The sequence below is a fragment of the Podarcis cretensis genome (assembly GCF_951804945.1).
Source record: "Podarcis cretensis genome assembly, chromosome: 8".
Classification (NCBI taxonomy): Eukaryota; Metazoa; Chordata; class Lepidosauria; order Squamata; family Lacertidae; genus Podarcis; species Podarcis cretensis.
The window spans coordinates 64,904,339-64,927,591 of NC_137177.1; the positions used below are offsets into that span (position 1 = coordinate 64,904,339).

Here is a 23,253-nt window from a genome sequence, read left to right on the forward strand (position 1 = left end):
AATCCCAGGTGTCAGGGGCCACTCTGGGAGGCTGTTTTCCAAAAATATTTTGACAAAAATACAAATCCAATATTTCCCAATAAATATGCATATTTTGACTTCCCCCACCATTTTTGCCATTTCTTATATTTTAAAATTTGTAACACTGCATTTCTTTCCTTATTCCAATTATTAAGAACTCCCTCGTTTTCCTTTAGCATTAATTTTAACTGGTTTAAGTTAATCCCGCTAATGAACTTATATGTGTACAATAACATTTCAAATAATCCACAAATTTCCCCCGGTCTTTGATAAAGTTTTCCCCTGCTTGGTTCCTTATTGCTCCCATAAGATTTGCCATTTCGGCATAGTCCGTTCGTTTAGTCTACAACTCCTCCTTGGTTGGTGCAGAATCATCTTTCCATCTCTGTGCATAAATCTTCCCTGCTGTGGTCCAGTCTGGCAGGTTATTTGTCCCTCAATGACCAGAAACAGGACCAAGGAAGCAGATCCAAGCACCACTGACGGGTGTAGGTGATCTGGGTTTTGGATTTTAGAATGGGGTTTGGGGATCCAGCCCTGACATCCTTCTCTTCCTCCTCCTCTTCCTCCTCTTCCTCCTCCTCCCAGTTGTGCCGAAGGACCAGCGTCTGCCGACGGTGCAGGCAGCCATTGCTCTGATGCCCGACGAGAACCGGGAGGTGCTGCAGACATTGCTCTACTTCCTGAGTGATGTGGCCTCCGCCCAGGAGAACCAGATGACAGCCGGGAACCTGGCAGTCTGCCTGGCCCCCTCTGTTTTCCACCTCAACGTCTCCAGGAAAGAGAGCACTTCTCCCAGGTAAGTCAGTGGGTAACCACAAAGCCAGGCACTGCAGATCTCTCCTCTCTCTTTGCTCTTACCTGCGGGCACCTGGCTGCGGGCATCACCTAAGGCAGGCTCAGCAGGTTGCGGGGTTCTGCAACACCTGAGGCTCTCTCTAAGAAACAAGGCCATCCTATGCAGTGGTGTGCTGTGGTTCCTGCATTGGAGGGGGTTGGGATGGTTGACCCTTGGGGATCCCTACAGTTCGGGGATTCTGCAAACTTTGCCCACAGCTCCTTCCCACCCCCAGCATATCCCCAGCACCTAGGCTCCCCATTGATTGTTACGCATCTGAGATGAAACAGCCACTCTCCATGGAAGGCCCCTGCTGCTGGGAATTCTGGGCGGCCCTCTCATGGCATACAGAAAGGCTTTGGCTGATTCGTGGCAATCGTGCAAGAGTTTCATGCGCCAAACTTTTTTTAAAGAAAGAGGGGCAGGTTGTTCTTCGTCTTGGTCACCAGGTGGTTAGAAAACAATACCTAAGGGGTTTTATTAAATAGGGTTGTCCTATTTCAAAAGGCAAAAATCCAGACACAAAAGGTTTTTGAGCTTTTTTTTGCTCAAAAAATGAAGTTTTGGAGCTATTTTTTAGGAAATTCGCCAAAAATACGACACTTCCGACATGGGTTCCCTCACGCCCATGTGCTGAATTGCCAAACGTTTCCCTCAAAGCTCTTTCCTCTTATCTCCTGTCTCCTCTCCCATCCTCACCCTGCTCAGGATGATTCACAAGCGAGCCACGATGGGCAAACCAGACCACAAGGACCTGAATGAAAACCTGGCTGCCACCCAAGGCCTATCCCACATGATCACGGACTGCAAGAAACTATTTCAGGTACTGTCCCTGGACTCAGGCTTTGTTGTTGTTGTCATTCCAACTTCTCAATTAGCACTTTTAAGAGGGTAACCAAAATTTGCATGATAAAGACTGACAGTGCACCTGCTTATAGCGGCTGGAATGACCACCCCTCCATTTTGGAGAAACTTAGACAGAGTCAATCTTACTATTTGACACACTAAAGTGTGGGATATTGCCTTGGGGGGGGGGACAACTAGTCAATAAGCTGAGAGTCCATTGGGGGCCAGAGAGAGAAAAAAGGATGGTTTGTACTTGTTTGATCTGACTTTATTTCATTCGTAAGCAAGGAGGAACATGGCCCAGGATCCCCTTTGGACTACGAACGAGTTTGGCTGCTATTGTGACCCAGGGCATTTGAATACTTAAATTGCTTTCCCTTGATATAATAGGGTCCATGCTTTGCAACTCTGTCTTGTTTAAGCATTATGCCTACTGCTATAAATAGTTCCTGTCTCTACTTTCCATGCACTCACATGCCTGTGGTTTGTTTATTTTGGCTTTATTTTGTACCTGTTTCTCGTTCGGCGGTAATTGTGTATGGACTATGTTTATTGTCATCAGATCCTGTTTGATAACACTGCATTTTGCAGAATTATGTAGGACCTGTTTTTGGAATATTTATAATAATAGTAATAATAGTAGTAGTTGTAGTAGTAATAATAATAATACTATTTAAGCACATCAGAAGAGCCATGCTGGATTAGGCCAATGGCCCATCTGACCCAGCATCCTGTTCTCACAGTAGCCAACCAGATGCCTGTGGGAAACCTGCGTGCAGGATCTCAGCACAAGAGCACTCTGGAGCAAAATTTACCTGGCTCCCAAAATGTCCTAGAGCTGCTGCATTTGCTCTGATTAGATCAGCCCTCCATTCCCCTCCTTAGCTTCCTTTGACCTATATGGGACAGATTGCGAGAAGCAAAGCTACAGGGAACCAGGCAGAGGGCCTTCTCGGTAGTGGCACCTGCCCTGTGGAACGCCCTCCTATCAGATGTCAAAGAGATAAACAACTACCTGACATTCAGAAGACATCTGGGAAAGTTTTTAATGTGTGACATTTGAGCGTATTTTTGGTCTTTGTCGGAAGCCGCCCAGAGTGGCTGGGGAAACCCAGCCAGATGGGTGGGGTACAAATAAATTATTATTATTATTATTATTATTATTATTATTATTATTATTATTATTATTATTTTCAGACAACCATTGCGCACCCAGCATGATTTCCCAGGGGATTCCTGTTTTTGCAGGCATCCGGTCTCTGCCCACATCTGCTAACAACCATGGCTTTGCCTTTCCAGATCCCCCAGGACGTGATGCTCCAGCTTTGCAATTCCTACTTGGCAGCGGACACCCAGCCTCTCTCCTTCTCCGAGCTGATGGGCCGGAGCCTGCAAGGGGAAGGCCGGGATTCCCGGATTGACTTGGAAGTCAGTATCCAAAGCCTGCTCAAGGAGTCCTTCGACCGCTTCAAGGGGTGGCTTGGCATGCCTGGACCCCTCAACACGGAGATCTCGTGCAAGAAGGTAAGAAGAGATGGGAGGCTGGACTCTCCTCCGTTGCAAGAGGTGGAACCTGGAGTCCTTGAGCTGAGATTTCTGCCTTGCAGGGGGTTGGGCTGGATGACCCTCAGGGTCCCTTCCAATGCCGCAACTCCATGATTCTACGGAATGACACCTTGCCTCCCTGTCTGCTCAGGTGGGGGACGTGCACCCCCTGCGCTTGTGGAAGGTGTCCACAGAAGTAGAGGCACCCCCTCAGGCAGTGCTTCAGCGGGTGCTCCGGGAACGGCGCCTGTGGGACGAAGACCTCCTGCAGGAGAAAGTGATGGAGACCCTGGACCACAACACAGAGGTCTACCACTACGTGACAGACAGCATGGCGCCCCACCCCCGGCGAGACTTCCTCGTCCTCCGGTGAGAGCCAGGAAATATCAGTGCATCTCCCTTACCCCATCCAAGCGGCCGTTTGCTAGCCAGCATTGCTACCTCCGAACATGGAGGGGATCCTCTTTTAAAGCCATCTAGGTTAGCGGACATCCATGCCTCCTGTAGGAGCAAGTTCCATAGTTTAACAACTGCGCTGTGCAAAGAAGTTCTTCTTTTTCTTTTCTCTAGCCTGAACCTTCCAACATTCAGCTTCATTGAATGTCCATGAGTTCTAGTGTTATGAGAAAGAGAGAGGGAGAAAAAAATTCTCTGTCCATTTCTGCATGCCACACCTACTTCTATAAACTCCTATCATGTCGCCTTTTGCTTGTGTTTCTTCTAAACGGAAAAGTCCCAAACTTTCCTCTTAGGGGATTTCCTCCACCCCCTTTGATCATTTCGGTTGCTCTTTTCTGAACCTTTTCCAACTCTGCAATATCCTTTTTACAAGAACATCTTTAATAAAAACGAATCTAAAAATGAAAAGGATATTGCAAAGTTGGAGAAGGTTCAGAAAAGAGCAACCGAAATGATCAAGGGGATGAGACAACCGGAACTGTACACAGGATTCCAAATATGGTTGCACCATAGATGTATATAATGATATTGACAGTTTTCTTTTCAGTTCCTATCCTAATGATCCACAGCCTGACTGTTCCTGCTCATCTGCTCTGTTTTGTTTTTCCTTTGCAGAAAATGGCGCTCAGACTTGTCCCGAGGAGGCTGCCTCCTCGTGTCCTTATCCCTGGACCATAAGACGTTGCCCCTGGAAGGTGGGGTCCGGGCAGTGGTCCTGACCTCCCAGTACTTGATGGAGCCCTGTGGGATGGGGCGCTCCAGAGTGACCCATATCTGCCGTGCAGATCTCAGGTAAGCTGTCCGGCCAAGCCTATAGAAGCATAGAATTGTAGAGTTGAAAGGGACCACCAAGGGTCCTCTAGTCCAGCCCCCCGCAATGCAGGAATCCCAGTTAAAGCATCCCTGGCAGATGGCCACTTGACCTCTGCTTCAACCAAGCAATTGAAATGTCCCCTCACTTTCACTACTTGGGCTTAGGATCCTGTCTGCTCATGATTATCCTAAAGATGACCCCTTAGCCTTTCTATTGACTGCTGCTCATATGGAGATAGACAGATGTTGGGAAACTGGTGATGGGCTGAACACAGATTCTTGGTATAACAGAGTATGGCCAATAGCATTGGCTGAGAAACTAACATGCCAAGTGAGAGCGGCAAACAGAATCCATATTCCTTTTATAACATATGGCAAATGTTTATTGAATACATACCGTATTTTTCGCCCTGTAGGGCGCACCTAGTTTTTTTGGGGGGAAATAAAGGAAAAAAATTTTTTTCCCCCAGGCGTGGGGCTGGGGCGGGGGAAGCCCGAGCTTCCCCCGACCCCAGCCCCCAGAACAGGCTGCTATCCACAAGCCTGGGGAGCCCTTGCGGATATCTGCCCAAAGGCTTGCGGATATCTGTTCCCCGAGCTTGTGGGACTGGTGGTGGGGAGAAGCACTGCTTTCCCCACCGCCAGCCTCCAAACCAGGTCAGGTTTGGAGGCTGCTATCCGCAAGCCTTGGGAGCCCGGTGGCAACTCCTGCCGGGCTCCCAAGGCTTGCGGATATCTGTCCGAAGTCCGGGGTGCGCTGTGCAGCGCTCCCCGGGCTTCGGGATGCAGGCTGCTGTCCGCAAGCCTTGGGAGCCGGGCGGAAATTCCCGCGGGCTCCCAAGGCTTGTGGATAGCTTCCTGAAGCCTGGTGCACACCGACCCCTCTCGCTCTCGCTCTCCAGGCTTCAGCGAAAGCCTGCATTCGCCCCATAGGACGCACACACATTTCCCCTTCATTTTTGGAGGGGAAAAAGTGCGTCCTATAGGGCGAAAAATACGGTAAATAGTTGGGACTGCGGCTGGAATCCGCCCAGCCAAATGAAACTTTTAACACATGGCATGATAAAAGTCTGCCATTTTATCAGGACAAGTTACTTGTCGTTTACTGTTGTAACAATTGTTTTCTCAAAATTTATCGTCTGTACCATGAAAATAAATAAAAAGTTTTTTTGTTTGTTTTTTAACCCTCCAACGAAGGAGAGTCCTCCACCAAGTCCGTTCCACTGTCCAACAGCTAAAGCCCTTGCAGATTGCCTGGGCATCTTCCTACTCCTCCTGAGACTTCGATGGAGTCTCAGTTTCAATGAACAGGGAATCCCTCTTGTGCAGTGTGGAAGATGCCCCCCACTAACCCGTTACTCTTTTGTCTTTCCAGGGGACGGTCTCCAGACTGGTACAGCAAAGTTTTTGGCCGCCTCTGCGCCATGGAGCTGGCCAGGATCCGAGACTCTTTCCCGGCACTCGACCCAAGTGGTCCAGAGACAAAGATCTGAAGGGGGCTTCTGGCGCTCTTGGACTGTGGAGTGGCTTCAGCCTTTGCTAGAGGGGAGGAGCTTTTCCAGGTGCCTGAACACCTGCGAACTGAGCAGCCTCTGCCCCTCCTGTCCAGAAACATCAGCTCTTCAAGGCTGAGCTGCCCCGAGGAGCAGAAAGGTCTCCATTTGTGACGGTGCCCTTTCCTGGTTGAGCAGCGTGCTTCAAGTCTGGGAAGCCATCTTGGAGATTCCTTCTCAAAGCCTCTGAGGGCTGCCTGTCCACTCCCCACACCACCAATGGATCCAGCATCCAGATACCCATTTACCTGTGATTCCTGCATTACAGAGGGTTGGATTGGATAACCCTTGGGGTCCCTTCCAATTCTACAATTTCAGGGGAAAGGAGAAGAGCTGGGCCACAGGGGTGGAGGTGGGCGAGGAGCATCTCCACCTGCAAATCTTCTAAGGTTGTGGGCTGGCAAGGAGGTCCACCACCAGCCAAAGGAAGACAGTCCTAGGCTAGGTGAACCCAACCGTCTGATCTAGCTAAATAAACTAGTTCTGGGTTGGATCTGATGACCCTCAAGGTCCCTTCTCCCAACTCTACAGTTCTGTGATTCTGTGGCTGCAGGATTTATGGAGATGGCATGCAGAGGGATGCCAGAGGAGGGCAAAGTTGTCTACAGGAGTCAGGGAATGACGCTGCAGGGAACAGGGAAGGTTAGTTGGCGGTCAAGTGTGTGTAGGAGGCATTGCAGGATGAACAGCCGTGTTGTAGCACATGGGGGCAAGAGGGTATGTATGTGTGTAGGAGAGGGAGAGAGGGAGCCAGAAAAACATTATTTTATTCCTATTTGCTGCCATCATTCCTGCATGGCAGGGGGTTGCGCTTAGAAGACCCCAGGGTCCTTTCCAACCCTATGATTCTTATCACATGAGTAGCACAGAACTGGAAACTAAGTCCAGGTGTTTCCACTTTTGCACCGGAGGCCTTTCACTTAACATGACAAAGAGCCCATTGGCTCAGAGATATTTGATGCTATTCTTGGCAAAACCAAAGGGCAACGGATACAGATGAGTGTGACCAAAGCCTGGGGTCTTGTGTCCTCTGAGGACTCGTGTCTTGCTCTTGAATGCCAACTACATGATTCCATTGGGGGTTGGGGGGAAGAAAAGAGACGTCACTGCATCCTCCATCAGATGGCTGTGATTCTCTGATCTTTCTAAATCAATAGTTTGACATTGGCTAACCTTGGCCTGTAAGTAACCCAGTTTTTATTTTATTTTTCCGTAACCGGGGGTCCAACTGACTAGGCAGCATTCCAGCTGGAAGGCATGAAAACTTTTCCATTTTTTGTTAGAGATCTAACAGTGTCTGTTCTGCGGGTGATCAATTCAACGGCTCTTGTCAACTCTTGCACTGCAAAGGGTCAGAGTAGTGACTTTTGGGGGATCCTTCCAACTCTTATAATCCTATGGTTCTATAAATCATTGGAGGTTTTTAAACCGAGGTTGGATGGCCCACTGTCAGGGATTCTTTAGCGGTGGTTCCTGCATCGCAGGGGGTCAGACTAGATGAAACTTGGGGGTACCTTCCAACTCTACATTCTTTGGATTCTGTGAACTCAAATAGAAATAACTGATGTAACATTTGTGGGGGTATTTTTTGTCTTACTAATACCTTGGGGGTGGGGCTGTTATTTCTCTAATCAGTTTTTCCTCTCGCACCTATAAATATTGTACAGTCGTAATATTTAATATATAACTTGAGTGGGAGAGCATTTGGACAGAGGTGTGTGTGTGTGTGTGTGTGTGTGTGTGTGTGTGTGTGTGCATGTGTGCGAGAGGAAGAAGCGTATTTTGTATTTAAAGGGTTTTTTGTACTAAAGCCGTTGCGGGGTATCAAAAGGAGAGAGGAAACTCCCTGTCTCTGTGTAATAAATAAAGTACTAACCTGGTCACTGGCTGCTGATGAATATGATTATTACAACACCTAAAAGACGTGTTAAAAACAAAATTACAGGAATAAGGCAGGCCCTACAAATATAAACCCCAAATGTTGAACACCAGGGTAAAGCCATGTGTCTTTAGCATTCGCTAGAAGCGGTTCAATGTAGGCACGCCTCTGCAGGGAAGGGTTTCAACAGCTTATGGGCCACCACCGAGAAGGCCCTTTCCCACCCCTCACCCTGCCAAGATGTAATCTCAGAGCCTTCGTCTATAATCTTTGAGAATTCTTGGAGGAAAGGTCCCTGAGGACTGGAAGAGGGCCAGTGTTGACCCCATCTTCAAAACAGGGGTGGGAAGGGAAGACCCAGGCAACTACCAGCAGGTCAGCTTGATGCTGATAGAAAGGTAATAGAACAGATAATTAAACAGTCATTCTGTGAACACTTAGAAAAGAATGCTGTGACTACAAAGAGCCAAGCATAGGTTTCGAGTTACAAGCTTGGTAGATCAGAGGAATGCTGTGGATGTAATGTATCTTGATTTCAGTACGGCTTTTGACAAAGTCCCCCATGATATTATTGCAGAAAAGATGGTAAAATGTGGGCTGGACAATGCTACTGCTATGGGAATTTGCAGCTGGTTAACTGACCAAACCCAAAGAGCACTCACTAATGGTTCCTCGTCATCCTGGGACAGCTGGGTTGCCACAGGGTTCTGTCCTAGGCCTTGTGTTGTTCAATATCTTTGTAAATGACTTGAAGGACTTTGCAGATGACACCATGGGAGAGGTAGCTTAATGGGCCAAGGTTCTGATTTGGAATACAGCCATTTTATAGGTAGACCCCTACAGTCATCTTTTTTACACAGCTAGAACTGCTTGCCACATATTTTTGAATATTTGAATTTCTAATCTAGCTGCTTAGTTAGCCACCACAGGCACTTCCTCAATGGGAAAATCAGGGTTGGGAAGAAAAACGATTTTAACAAAGAGTTCATGTTAATAAACAGATTAATAAATAATAATGGTTTATTGCTGCCTTCCCCACATTTCCAGTAATAGACAGTCTTGGAATTAGTCCTTGGGGCGAAGAGAAGCACTGAGATGCCAACACATCAATTTTGCAAATTAAGATGCAGCTTGTGGGGAGCGTCCCTTTGACATCAAAATGTGAACTTTGAAATGCAGAGATTTCAAAAATTCCGAACAATAAATGCTGCTGACTTTGGAATCCACGCAGAAAAACACAAGTAAGAAAACCCCCTGCATTTCCGCTCTGGTCCTCTTCCCCACAGGAGAGATTGCCCTCTCAAAGCAATCCTCTGCATCAAGTCCGCAACCGGTTTGCCTGCTTCTCGGGCTTTCCTACTTCGGCTTCTTGCTGCCTCGACATTTAGGGGTGATTTCTTTGCACAAGACGTAAGGGTAACGGCGGTACTTCTTGTTGTACGTTTTGGCATACTTTCGGAAGCAGAGGGCCGCATGACGGTCGCATTCGCACGCCAACACGGCACAGTGGGAATTGTTTCTGTACTCTGCAGAGGCAAAAGCGGCGAGGAGACGTCAGACTTGCAGGATGCAAAGCTTCCTTTTGACTGGAACCTCATGTGAGAAGTGCCTTTGTACCGTAGGCCGGTGTCTAAACACATTCACACACACACACACACACACACACACACACACACCCCTCTCCATCCTCCTCCCAGGCAAGCAACAAGCATTGCCAGAGTTTGAGGACATGTTTTGGCCAAGCTAAACCTCTCCAGGAGGACAAAGAGCAAGACCAGTGAGAGGTGCGGCTCAGGGAGAGTTGGGCAGGCCTGATCGAGACCACCAGAAATAAATGGGGGTGGGGCATATCTGGAGACAGTTCTGTGGAATGGTTCTATGAATGGCCTCTTTCTTCTAAAGGGAAGGTGGGCAAAGGAAAATACAGTAAACCCAAATCCTTCTGCCCGCCACTCACCACAGATAACATCGTCATTGATGATCAGGTATCTGTAGTGATCAATATATGGGTGGCACTGCTTGCTGTGTAGACCCTCATAGCAGCAGTCGTGTTTATAGCAGCACCTGGAAGGGGAGAAAGGGGGGGGGAATGCAGGGGGAGGAAGGCCTGCTGGCAGGAAGCCCCTGCTGAGATTTTGAGAATTTTGGTGTCCCCCCCCCTCCACTGCGCTGCTGAGCTTTCATTTAAAAATAAAATAAAATATTGTTATTACTATATTTACATCCCACAGTTTTACCAGACAAGGTCTCAAGGTGTCTTACACCTAAAATAGAAATGGCTAAAACCTAGAAGGAAAAGCAATAATTAAAAAACAATTAAGCATTAATAGAAATGTGTGCATTAAAAGGTAAAGGTAAAGGGACCCCTGACCATTAGGTCCAGTTGTGACCGACTCTGGGGTTGCGGCGCTCATCTTGCTTTACTGGCCGAGGGAGCCGGCATACAGCTTCCAGGTCATGTGGCCAGCATGACTAAGCCGCTTCTGGCGAACCAGAGCAGCGCACAGAAATGCCGTTTACCTTCCCGCCAGAGCGGTACTTATTTATCTACTTGCACTTTGATGTGCTTTCGAACTGCTAGGTTGGCAGGAGCAGGGACCGAGCAACGGGAGCTCACCCCATCGTGGGGATTCAAACCGCCGACCTTCTGATCAGCAAGTCCTAGGCTCTGTGGTTTAACCCACAGAGATCTCTTAAAACATGCGGATAGCGACACTGAAAACAGCAGAGCACCAGCCCTTTCCTTAAAAACAGTCTAAACATTGAATCTTCATACACCCTGATATGGAACTCAGCTACAGTGGTACCTCGGTTTACAGACTCTACAGGTTACAGATGCTTCAGGTTACAGACTCTGCTAACCCAGAAATAGTACCTCAGGTTAAGAACTTTGCTTCAGGATGAGAACAGAAAACATGCAGCGGCAGCGGGAGGCCCCATTAGCTAAAGTAGTACCTCAGGTTAAGAATACAGTGGCACCTCTGGTTACATACTTAATTCGTTCCGGAGGTCCGTTCTTAACCTGAAACTGCTCTTAACCTGAGACACCTCTTCTTATGCTGACAGTATCACAGGGAAAGATGCGTTGTTGACACTTGCTGGTTTCTGGCGCAATAGACTCCACCTACCAGGAATATCTGGCATCGCCTGGGTGTGAGCAAAGCCGCCCCCCACCCTGTCTGACTGAGTGAGGGTCGTGGTGGCTTTGTGGAGGCCCAGGGAGTCACGCCGGCCAACTCACCATAGCTGTCAACTTACAGATTTGAAAATAAGGGACCAGCAGCCTCGAAAACAAGGGACCAGCAGCCAAAATAAGGGATTTTCTGGGCACAGGTATGTTCAACTTCTGAGCCCCTCCGAGCCAAAGGCAGAAAGCCCAGCCAGCAGCCAGGCGAAGCCTCAAGTGGTGGTTCCCACAGCGCAGCAACCCGGCAAAGGGGATGCAGCAAGGAAAACCACTGTCACCTCTCCGCTGGGAAGCGCTGAGAAAAGGCGAGTCCCTAGGCAACACGGTGGATTTGATCGGCGCAAGGCATGCAAGCTTCACACCCCAGTCGTTCTTAGACTCCTTATTGGGTGAGCAACGCAGCCAAGCAACACACTTGGAGCCTCCCTCCTCCCTGGCCAGCAGCGAGAGAGGGAGAGGAGCTGCTTCCTTTGAAACCCAGGAAATTTAAGGGGCATCATCAGTAAGGGACAGCAGCGGGACACGGCGCTGGGAGTTTCCCACCAAATAAGGGACAGTTGACAGCTATGCAACTCACATGTCTGTCTGGTCTCTCGGCTTCCCTCTCCCGCCCTTTCCGCAGTAGCACCCGTACCCGTTGAAGTGGATGAGGGCGTTTTTGTGGGTAATCCTCTCGATCAGCACCTTGAAGTTGAGCAGGCTGCCGTGGATGACGGACAGAGCTGGGAAGGGGACAAGCAGCAGCAGCAGGAGGAGGAGGAGGAAAACAGGCAGGGGTCCCCTGTCACGGTCCGCATTTTGGAGCGAGAAAGTGCAAAAAGCCCACCTCGGCCAGGATCTGGTCCAGGGACAGGAGAGCAATTCAATGCCATCCGCAGGCCATGGCAGGTGCCCCTATTTCCAAAGCATTGCTCAAATCAAAACATGGCTGGCCTTCAAAATTTGCACTTAGCTGGATTTTGCAATGTATCTCACACGCTTGTGATCCAGCGGATCCCAGGCGGGCTCAGCCCCTCCATTTCCCCACCTCTGGAGTGCCCCCTTCTGCCAGTAGGGACCCCCCTGGGGGCACCTCTGGGCACCCACCCACATTTGGCAGGTGGGAAGGGGTTGCTGGCTGCACCAGTGGGTGGACGTCTCAGCAGCTGATAGGTCCAAACCCTTTCCAGCACAAGATGGGCTGGGATGGCTCTCTTTCTTTCTTTCTTTCTTTCTTTCTTTCTTTCTTTCTTTCTTTCTTTCTTTTTTATATAAATGATTTATAGCCCACTGTTCAACAGAAGGTGGTATTTGGCTGGGGTCCAGTCAGATCAATGGATACTGCCCAGTTTCCTGGAGGGTTGCTGCCCGTCAGTGCTGACAATACCAATCCAGAGGGGGACCAAGGGCCTGACTCGGCCAAGGCAGCTTGCTGAGAAAAAAGGGCTTCTGGTAGCAAAAGTAAGTGAGGAACTTTTTAGCACTTACCGCCCACCCCCAGGATAGCAATCAGGAGAAGTCGCTTCATGTCTGAGGAAAACAAGAAGCAGAAAAGGGAAGAGGTAATTCCCATAGCAGCTGATAACCTGAGGAACAAAGCACTAATAATAAACCATGGATTCCTCGCATTTAGAATCGTAACATCACTTTACATGTTATGAACTGTCACAAAAATAGTTTTCGTTTTTGACTTCCTCTCTAGCCCCCACCCTGCTTCGCCACTGGCCTTTTGACCAGGAAAAGGTGGCCGAAATCTGGTTCTCAGGCTGGAAAAGGGCTCCTTGCTTTGAATCAGTCACCCTTGCCCAGGGGTGCCCTCCAGATGTTTATTATTGTTTGCTACATATCTGCTAGCCCCAAAGTGACTTACATTAAAGCCAGGTAGTCCGTGTTGTTGGACTACAACTCCCATCCCTGGGATGGGGCTGATGGGAGTTGTAGTCCAACAGTGCATGGCGATCACGAGTTTGGGAGAGGGGTGGTGTAAGAATGCTGGGCCTTTCATAAAACTAGAACTCATATAGGTCACATGTCTCAATGTTTGGGTAGCAATCTTGGGGTCTCTGCACCAAAATTTCACTCTCTGGAGGTTTCTCTGGGAGATCTAGAGATCCTCACTTGATATACTTCATATGCTGGGGGTTGGGGGGGGGATTTCAGGAGGGTCTCTGCGGATGATCTGAATAACCAGGCAGGTTTAAGAGAAGAGGCTACCCTTCAGATATCCAAGGGTGCAGAAGTTAAATGGCGTTAAATGCCTTTAGAAGTGCTTTGAATTGAGCCTGGAAACCAATCAGAAGCTGGTGTGATTGTTTCAACAGCAGAGTGATACGCTCCTTTCACAGACCCTCCAAAATTCCCTATTTTCCAGGGACATCCCTGAGAAAAGAGAAGCTGACCCAGTTTCTGATTTGATCCCAGAATGTCCCACTTTTCCTTAGGATGTCCCTATTTTCATTGGAGAAATATTGAAGGATATGGAGTTATCCGACCCCTGAGCCATCTGAAGGCAATCCTGTATAGGGCAGTTTTTTTTTTAAAAAAAAAGTTAATGTTTTATTATGTTTTTATATATGTTGAAAGCTGCCCAGAATGGCTGGGGCAACCCAGTAAGAGGCGTGGGGTTTAAATAGTAAAATTATCGTTATGGAATGGGACGCCCCTATTTTCATCAGAGAAATGTTGGAGGATATGCTGTCACATTCTGGGCCAGTGGAAGATTCCAGGCACTTTTCCAGAGCAGCCCCAAAGAGAGTGTTTTGCAGCAGAGATCCAGGGCCTCCCCAAAGAGGCAGGGATGGCTGATAACATTTAGAAGTAACGCACATTTCCAGCTAAAGAACGGGGAAGTAATTTTCAACCCAGAGTCTAATATTACCTAACTTCACCATGGCATCGTGATAGCCCAGATATAACATAAGCAATGACCACGGCCATATTTGCAGATGCGAAGAACAGACACCAAGGCACTTTCATGCCATACATTTAAAACACTGTGATACCACTTTATGTCATGGCTTCTCCCAAAGAATTCTGGGAGCTGCAGTTTGGGAAGGATGCTGAGGGTTGTTAGGAGACCCCTGTTCCCTTCACAGAGCTACAATTTCCAGAAGAGTCAATCCCTCTTCCCAGAGAACAGTGCCCACATTGTCCTCTTGATTTCTTTCAGACCCAATTTGTAGCAACTTCTTTTCTTTTATAAAACCTCCAGGAAATGTGCCAGGGACATTCCTATATAAAAAATATAGTTATAAATACAGTATATAATTGCAAAGTAGCACTATTTCCCACTGGAGGGGAGCATTAACAAACACCGTATGAGAAACTGAAAGGGCTGGATTTGCATACCATTAAACCCGTGGTCATCACAAATCCCCCTAAACAACAACAACAACTAGGAGGAAACTTCTACATTTGATCTTGGCCAAAAGGCCGAGAAGCTTCAAGGAGGAAGCTTCAAGGAGGAAGCTACTAAGATGTACAATGTACGGGACTTTCATCAAACAGGACTTATTTCGGGAATGGGCATAACTGTCAGAGTAAGCATTAAATGTCCTCTGAGAAATGTCAACTTAGTTCTGGTTAGTTACTCCATGAACACACAACAACACAAACTGATCCCCCTGTCCCAGATTTGATGGACATCTATTACTGGTCAGCTCCCAGCTTCTTTCTGTCCTGTAGAGAAGTTCATCTGAGTTGAACTTCTGAGACCAGGAACCATGGTGCATGGAGTCAAGAGAGTGATACATTGCCCACCACTGGCCATTAGATCTCATGCTTTCCCTTCAGAATCTAACACAATTGTGATGCTTAGAGCCATGGAATCCACAGAGCAGAGGGGGGAAGGAAGGGGAAAGAAGAGAATAAGGAGAAGGTCTTGCCACTCAACATTTCTCAGGTGGAGGATGGGACGTCCCCCGCACCGGAGTCCCAATCTCACTTCAAGAACTCAGCTTCAGATGACACACAAGTGATCCCATTCAGAGAAAACCTCTCTGAATCACTTTCTGAGGACTGATTATGTGGATCCTTAATCACCATCAGGTTCTAGAGATAACTCCCCTATAGCATCTCCTGTTCCACAGCCATGCAGGAACATGAACTGCAGAGTAAATTCCAGGTCTTTTATAGATTGCAGACCTTCAAGAGCAGAGCCATTGGAACTGAAGGCCCTGCCAGCCGCCTTTGCTGTGACAACATCTTCTCATAGCTCATGAGATCTTTGCTAGACCTTTGCCAAGACAACATCTTCCATAGCTCAGCCAGCAGGGCCCACTGGTGGCTGTCCAGGGTCCTGATTTGACTTGCCTTGGCGATTGCTACGACTTTCTGAGTGAACTACAGCAGAAGAGGAGAGAAATGGGGATGTACATGCAACATTCCAATTCTCATGCCTGAGCGCAACACCCTTTCCACATTCTTAATCCTTCTGATGACTTTTCCCACCCACCCCCAAAAATCTGAGTAATTGGTACTCAAACCAGGGTTACAAGATGACACTCAAAAATCCAACTTTGTCTGGTCCCCTGAGAAGACAAATTGACGGTACACATTTGGCTTTGCTGAGATTTATCTGTTGCCATTCTGCTTGTGCTTTTAGGTAACTTTCTGTTTCTTGACTTTCTGTTTCTTTCAACCACAAACACCCCACCCACCCCCCATTCTCCTTGACCTTCATCTCTACCACGTAGTGCACCAGAGGGTCTTCCGCAGGGATGTTCTGTGCACTTGCTCTGTCATACACAAACTGCATGACTTTCTCACTTTTGGCACAGTGTTGATACCCTGGCATCTATTGATACCCTCGTCGCCATTCTCTGAAAACGGAGCTTGTGCATTGCCTGCATTGCTTAGCTGGGTATTGGTTCCTAATTTCCTTGTCTCTTTAGCATTGAGACTGATGTGATCCTTTGAATCTGTTGAAATCCTAGGTTAACAACAGGAAGAATTAGAGGAACTATTGGAAATGACTATGAAAAGCAGTAGAGATATGAGATGATCAGAACCCTCCAAACTTGAAGCATTAAAAAATTTATAATTTGGCAGAATATTTGGATTATTTGATATGTATATGTATAATTTGGAATATTTAATGTGATTGGATTGGATTGTTAAAATGGAAAATTTAATAAAAATGAATTCTTTTTTAGAAAAAAGAATCTGTGGAAATCCTGCACTTCCTCCTTTGCTTTCGTAGTCTTTTCCTGAGGCATTTGCTTCCTATCACCCTCATCGATCACACCTGTAGTACGAGTTGCAGCAGCAAGCTTCCTGGTGCCCTCCATGGTCAGAATGCGCTTGAAGATGAAGCCATCCAGATGCATGGTTAGAGTTATATGCTTGAACGCTGTGCTCTTCAGGTCTTTGAAATAAGCCTTACTGGAAACATTTGCTGGTTACCTCTAGTTCCAGGAACAATGTTTGGTTTATTTCTTCTACCATGAGAGTGAAAGCATTACCCCTGTACCAGCAGGAAAACATGCTTCATTGCTTTCTTCTTCTGTCTTCGCATCTTCTTTAGGATCAAGCCCTCCAATTCTGTCCAGAATTATTGCTTACTTATCTCCAGTCAGGGCTGGATTTAGGTTTGATGAGGCCCTAAGCTACTGAAGGTAATGGGGCCCTTTATATGCCCAGCTGTCCTTTGTCAACAACAAATTGTTGCTGTTTTTGTGTTGAATATATGCTATGTGGTAATTTATGGACCTAATAGGTATCTGACCAATGATATTTTAGGGAGTGGGCTAGCAGGCGGGGTCCATTACTTACATCATAGGAGCCTACACAACACAAAACACTGTTGCTGTATGTAGGTTTTATCTTATTTGTTTTTTATCTTCTATTTTGGAAATGTACATCCAGGGGTTTTTTCTTAATTTTTTTGGGGGGCCCCCAAGAGAGTGGGGCCCTAAGCTATAGCTTGTTTAGCTTATACATAAATCCGGCACTGTCTCCAGTGCTCCAGTATTCACCGAGAATGCTTCCCTTGTTCTCTTATCAGCAATAATGTCCACCTGAGAGGTTCCGGAACTGAGTTCTGGTGAATTCCAGCTGAAAAAAAAGCCCTGCTTATCTCACAGTTTGTTGGCATGCCTATCTCCTTGCCCTCTCCCTCAGTTTACTCACGTCAACAGTGATGATTTTTCAGCAGTGACTTCACATTTCTTATATCATGTGCTTTCACAACCAGCGCTGTGCTTCTTCAGTAGAAGTGACAAGTTAGGTGACGCTGCCCTCAAAGACGAGGTCATTTTGCCATCAGGTTCACCAGGTGTGCAATGTTATTGCTGATGTTGCAATCAGGCAAATTTGGCAATCCCTGGTTTTCATTCAAAACCTTATCACACTTGTTCGGGTATTCTGACAGGAATGGAAATTTTGTGAATGTCTGGATGCATGCTGACATGAGAGCTGGGGACATGTTTACAACAACCATCTTAGGTCATCGTAAGCCGTCGTGGTGCTGCATTCCCAGCCAATATTATTTTCTATTTATTTTATTACTTATTAAATTTATATACCACCCTATACCTGCAGGTCTCAGGACGGTTCATGGGATAAAATGAAAACGCAATGTTTTGTCGTCTCTGTGTCATGTTATTCAGACAGCATGCTGCACACTGGATAGATTTTTCTGGTGTTTGAATTTCAAACAGCATTATACAGAACTATCTGCCCAAATTTTTCTCCCTTGCCACCCCTATCAACCCAATAAACACACAAGACATATTCATTGTATCAAATTGTAGATTTCAACAGAATCCTTTCACAGAGTCTAAAACAAGTCTAAAACAAGGATTTCCGGAATATTAGCCTTGTTTCACCATCCTAGGCTTCCTCAGTAGTATAGGCTCCAAGTAATGCAAAAAAATACAATATCGTAATCTCACACATTTTCCCAGTGAAAATAATATACAAAAACCATAAACAACTGTGCATCCCATATGTAATGTTACAGGATAGTGGATCTTATAGCATAGTAGTGGTTGCAGTAAGCAACATCTGTTACAAAGCAGGATTACTATCCTGTAAAATTACATATGGGATGTACAGTTGTTTATGGTTTATTATTTTCAATGGGAAAATGTGCGAGATTACGATACTGTATTTATTCACATTACTTAGAGCCTGTACTATTGAGGAAGCCTAGGATGGCAAAACAAGGCTAATATTCCGGAAATCCTTGTCTTAGACTCTGTGAAAGGATTCTGTGGAACTGTAACAACTCTTCATGTGGATTACTGGACTCTATGAACAGACAGGTAGAATAGACACTTATACATGTATGGACCTTATGCATGAACTGACTATAGAATGAACTGATCCACTGGGTCTTCTGCTTTTTTCGTTGAGCTTCATGAGACTTCCATTGAAATTGAAATCTACAATTTGATACAATGAATAGTGTACCTTGTTTAGTCAAAAGTGCAGCCGGCTACATCTTGTGTGTTTATTGAGTATGTTTCACGTAACCAGAGGTTTGTTGTTGTTTTACATACAGCAGGTGTCATATGATTACCTGTGTGTAATCATGTGACACAGCTCTGCACAGCTCAAGGTTTACCAGCATTACTTGGGCACTACCAAGATTCCAAGTCTGAGCATTGATGCCACAGGAAGATTGGTTAGCAGGGTTGATACCCTGGTATGGCTATGTGTCCAGTAGCAAGCACAGCATCTTCATGCAGGTAAGTTCCCTTCATAGCTTTGAACTTTGTCACTTGCAGGACATTTGTAGAAGAAAGTTGACTAGGTTCATAATCACCAAACGTCATCAGACAAGGTTGGGTTTTGGGGTATACTTATGGCCCCCAGTTTGAGTGTCAATTAGTTTGGGAAGGCAGCACAAAATGTGGGGTTTGTGGTGCAAAACTAGCACAAAACTTTGGCCTCCATTTGGAGGGGATCCAAAATTTCAGGGTCACATGTTAATGAAGCTCATCAACCTGATCTCACAGTAGCAAACTTGTAGGGAACCTGCAAGCAAGACGCAAGCACACAAAAGTCCTCTCCCTTCCTGTAGTTCCCCACAACTGGTATTCAGAAACCATGGAGTCAGCTCCAGCCATTCTGGCTAGTGGCTATCCATAGCCTTATCCTCCCTTCATGAAATTGCTCAATCCATCTACGTTGTCGGACATCGCTTTTAAAGCTGCGCTCAACTGTGATGATAGCAAAATGTCTGACCAGCAGAGTACCATTTTTCTTCTTCTTCTTAAGAAGACCACATGGGAGGAAATGTGAGTTATTACAGTTTCAAAAGAAGCATATGGGCAATTACGTGGAAATTATGAAAGAGAACCTGAAAATTATTTACAGGGAAGCCCTAACAAGAATAACTTCTGTATAACAATTCCTAATGGGGCGGAGTTAACAGTCCCTAATGGGGTGGAGTGTGTGTGTGTGTGTGTGCATATATATATTCACCCTTGATCACCAAGCAGAAGTTATCTGCAGCCTCTGAAATTCTCCCTGCCATACGCAGAAAAGGTAAGTAGAGAGAGTGGGGGGAAAGAGGGAGAGAGAGAGAGACAGAGAGAGAGAGAGAGAGAGAACAGACACAGCTCCAGATTGTGAAGTTGCCCTAGTGAGCAGGAGAGGCTGCCACATCGTGGCTTCTTCTATCAAGAAGCCGATTGTTGCTGGTGTTACTTACTCATACAGTGGTACCTCGGGTTACAGATGCTTCAGGTTACAGACACTTCAGGTTACAGACTCTGCTAACTCAGAAATAGTACCTCGGGTTAAGAACTTTACTTCAGGATAAGAACAGAAATTGTGCTCCTGCGGCACAGCAGCAGCAAGAGGCCCCATTAGCTAAAGTGGTGCTTCAGGTTAAAAACATTTTCAGGTTAAGAACAGACCTCCAGAACAAATTAAGTTCTTAACCCGATGTACCACTGTACAAGTAACACCTGCTATTTGGGAATGACTTTGCTGCCTTTGTTTTGTTTGTTCATCACTGCTCCTGTAAAAGGAACATCAGATCGAGAGGTTAAAATTTCTTTTTCAGGGCCACACATGGCAAATATGACTCTGTCTGCAGTGGTGGCATTGCTATTATTGACATGTGGTGAGTATGTGCGGCGGGGGGGGGGGAATACACGTACTTAAATTTTAGTCTCTCCCTTACGTCACTCCACTCAGATCAACGGCAAGCACACAGATAGAGAAACTTAAGAAGCTGTCCTTATGCTGTTGAGTTGGACTTGCAAAGCGCCCCCCCCCACGGGTTTCAGATAATGGTATGCCCCAAACCTACCTGGAGGTTGAAGCTGGGACGTTCTACAGGCAAAGCAGGTGTTCTGCCCCTGAGCTAGGGATGCACTTGAAGCTGTCCATGTTTCATCTAATACCCTGTTGTCCACGCCAATGTTCTTCCACCTTGTATCCTCAGGTGTTGCTGGACTACAACTCCCATCATTCCCAGACAGCTTAAGCCAATGATCAGGGATGATGGGCGTTGTAGTGTTGGTGGCAAGGATAATAAAGGTATAAAAAATTGGGTACCAAGATCCAGGTTTGATGAGGGAACCCCAGCAGAGATTTAAAATCACAACATATACAGCAAATAAAGCATGGAAATATAGGCTGTTGGACCTTTAAAAGATGCCCTTGTGAGTTCCAAAATGTCCTTCTTCCCACAGCAGAGGAATAGATCGCACACTTGGTAAGTTAAAAATGGTTTTACTTACAAACTCTTCAAAGCTTAGGTTCATGTGTTTTTCCATGTATCAGTCAGAAAGGTTGCACAGGCAGTAAGACTTGGCTTATTTGCAAAGTGGTGAAAGTTCCTAAATTGTTTGATATAGAAACTCAGGAATGGCTGATGAGAGCCATGCGGTTTGAGCTGGAGCAACCAGCTTTGAACCTCTTAGCATATTGAGCTTCTCAGGTAGTCTGAGGTACAACTATGAGAGACAACACTTTATGTTGGCATATAGATAGATGATAGATAGATAGACAGACAGACAGACAGAGAGACAGATATACATAGGTCCTCCCAGCTGATTCCTTTATATTTTCAAAAGTTCTTCTCCTTCAGCCTCCTTTACCAAACCAGAGACTTCCATGTTTGCTTTGTAAATACCCTAGTGATTTGAGGTTTCCCCCCTCTGACTGTTTTCAAGGTGCAATCGGAGTAGGTGGCAGTCTCATCCAACTTGCTGAGATGATCAAACAAATGACTGGAAAAAATGCCATACCAGATTACATGGCCTATGGGTGTTATTGTGGATGGGGAGGCAGCGGCATGCCAAAGGATCAAACTGACTGGTAAGCTAATAAATAGTCCACATGAACCTTTAGGGAACACCAGGATATGCTTCCTACAGAGCCAGACTCTCGGTCCATTGACCCAACCTCTGTGGCTCTCCAGGGTTTCAGGCAGAAGTCTAGGCCAGACCTACCTGGAAATGTCAGGGTTTGAACCTGGGACCTTTTACATACAGAACATGTGCTGTTCCACCAAGCTGTGGCCCAGAGTGGCTTAACCACCAACCCCACTTCCAAGGGAACTTTGGTAATTGTCTGCCTAATTGTCTGGTAATAGCGACTGCCTAACAATTCTCAACCTCCTTAGCAAACTATACCTCCCAGGATGCTTTGGGGGGGAGCCATGACTTTTTAAAGTGGTATGATACTACGCGGGTGGTGCTGTGGGTTAAACCACAGAGCCTAGGACTTGCTGATCAGAAGGTCGGCGGTTCGAATCCTCGCGATGGGGTGAGCTCCCGTTGCTCGGTCCCTGCTCCTGCCAACCTAGCAGTTCGAAAGGACGTCACAGTGCAAGTAGATAAATAGGTACTGCTCCGGCGGGAAGGTAAACGGTCTTTCCGTGCGCTGCTCTGGTTCACCAGAAGCGGCTTAGTCATGCTGGCCACATGACCTGGAAGCTGTATGCCGGCTCCCTCGGCCAATAAAGCGAGATGAGCGTCGCGACCCCAGAGTCGGCCACGACTGGACCTAATGGTCAGGGGTCCCTTTACCTTTATCTTTTATGGATGGGGCCACATGGGGGTATCCCTGCTGCCCTGCCTACCTGCAACTCACTTTTCCTTTCAGGAGTGTGGCCCTCCAAGCCCCTCTTTCTGGCCCTGAGGACTCTCCCCAGGTCCATGCCCTCCTTGAGTTCTTTTGCTTGGCTGGAATGTGTCCTTGAACTGATAAATGTCTCCTAGATGGCAAATGGCTTTGCCTGGATGGAGGCTGGAGGGATGTGAATGGGAGTGTGGGAACCGTTATCTTTTGCACAGCTGAAAGGTAGCCTTTCTGTACAAGCAGAAGAGTCGCATCCTTTGCCCCAGCTGCTTTTCCTTCTGGCCCCACCCACCACTGGCATGTGGCCCTTGGAAAGTTTCCCATGAGGAAATCTGGCTCTCAGGAAACGAAAAGGGTTACCTGCCCTTGTTTTACACTGTATCACTTTGCTCTTATTCCCCCCGCCCTCAGGTGCTGTCGTAACCATGACTGTTGCTACAAGAGAGTGGATGAGCAGGGATGTGACTCCAAACTTGCCACCTATTTTTACACCTACAAGTCAGGGAACGTCATCTGTGGTGAGCTGACCTTTGCAGAGCGAAACCGATGCCTTCGGGTGGACGTTTTGCCCCATCTGCTCCACCCCGCTGTCCATATCTCTTGCCCAACGGGTCCCAAGAGCCCAACAACCAGCTGGCTATCAGGCGCTTGGGAACTGTAGTGCAAGGGGCATTGCTTTGGGAAGCGCCAAGCACAGGACTGGCAGGGTGCCTCTTTCTCTCCTGCTCAAACAACCCTGCCCCCTCATCATCAGCTGATGACGGTGGGTGTGAAACCCTCTTGCTTCGGCCGCATGCACCTGTCTCCTATTCTGCACAGCCAACTCAGAATTCACCCTCCCCCTTATGCCTATCGGGTGGCTGTGGTTTGGGGAAAACGGCCTTGATAATCAAACTGGACACACCCACCCTCCGGGCACTGTATGGTGGGCCCTGAGATATTAACAACAACAACAACAACAACAACAACAACAACAACAACAATTTTTATTTATATCTTGCCCTTCCCAGCGGAAGCTGGGCTCAGCGCGGCTAACAACAGTAAAATAATACAGCATTCTAAAATCAATTCATTATAAAATCATTTCAGA

The 23,253-nt window shown here is 46.9% G+C and overlaps 2 protein-coding genes and 1 long non-coding RNA gene across 6 annotated transcripts in view; 2 read left to right on the forward strand and 1 right to left on the reverse strand.

Moving 5' to 3' along the window:
* The window catches only part of STARD8 (StAR related lipid transfer domain containing 8), a 68,083-nt gene extending 60,128 nt beyond the window's left edge, over nt 1-7,955 (forward strand). For all 3 annotated transcript variants that reach the window (XM_079987948.1, XM_079987947.1, XM_079987949.1), the window contains 6 exons: nt 610-820; nt 1,568-1,682; nt 3,005-3,229; nt 3,402-3,619; nt 4,325-4,501; nt 5,898-7,955. In XM_079987948.1, coding sequence (XP_079844074.1) covers nt 610-820; nt 1,568-1,682; nt 3,005-3,229; nt 3,402-3,619; nt 4,325-4,501; nt 5,898-6,015 — 1,064 coding nt within the window. In that variant the 3' untranslated portion in view covers nt 6,016-7,955. The remainder of the gene's footprint in view (nt 1-609; nt 821-1,567; nt 1,683-3,004; nt 3,230-3,401; nt 3,620-4,324; nt 4,502-5,897) is intronic.
* A 983-nt stretch (nt 7,956-8,938) lies between these two features.
* Nucleotides 8,939-12,773, reverse strand: LOC307222579 (basic phospholipase A2 PLA-B-like). The gene is made up of 4 exons (XM_079987977.1): nt 12,609-12,773; nt 11,719-11,863; nt 9,912-10,018; nt 8,939-9,480 (listed from the first exon to the last, which is right to left on the reverse strand). The coding sequence occupies exons 1-4, from the start codon at nt 12,691-12,693 to the stop codon at nt 9,311-9,313; spliced, it is 507 nt and encodes a 168-aa protein (XP_079844103.1). The 5' UTR covers nt 12,694-12,773; the 3' UTR covers nt 8,939-9,310.
* A 2,158-nt stretch (nt 12,774-14,931) lies between these two features.
* On the forward strand, nt 14,932-21,376 carry LOC307223209. 2 transcript variants are annotated; one of them, XR_013842032.1, is made up of 4 exons: nt 14,932-15,723; nt 16,645-16,735; nt 20,137-20,193; nt 21,254-21,376. It is a non-coding gene; the product is annotated as an uncharacterized lncRNA (long non-coding RNA). The 2 variants fall into 2 exon arrangements; XR_013842033.1 differs by lacking the exons at nt 14,932-15,723; nt 16,645-16,735 and adding an exon at nt 19,101-19,613.
* Nucleotides 21,377-23,253: the final 1,877 nt, after the last annotated feature.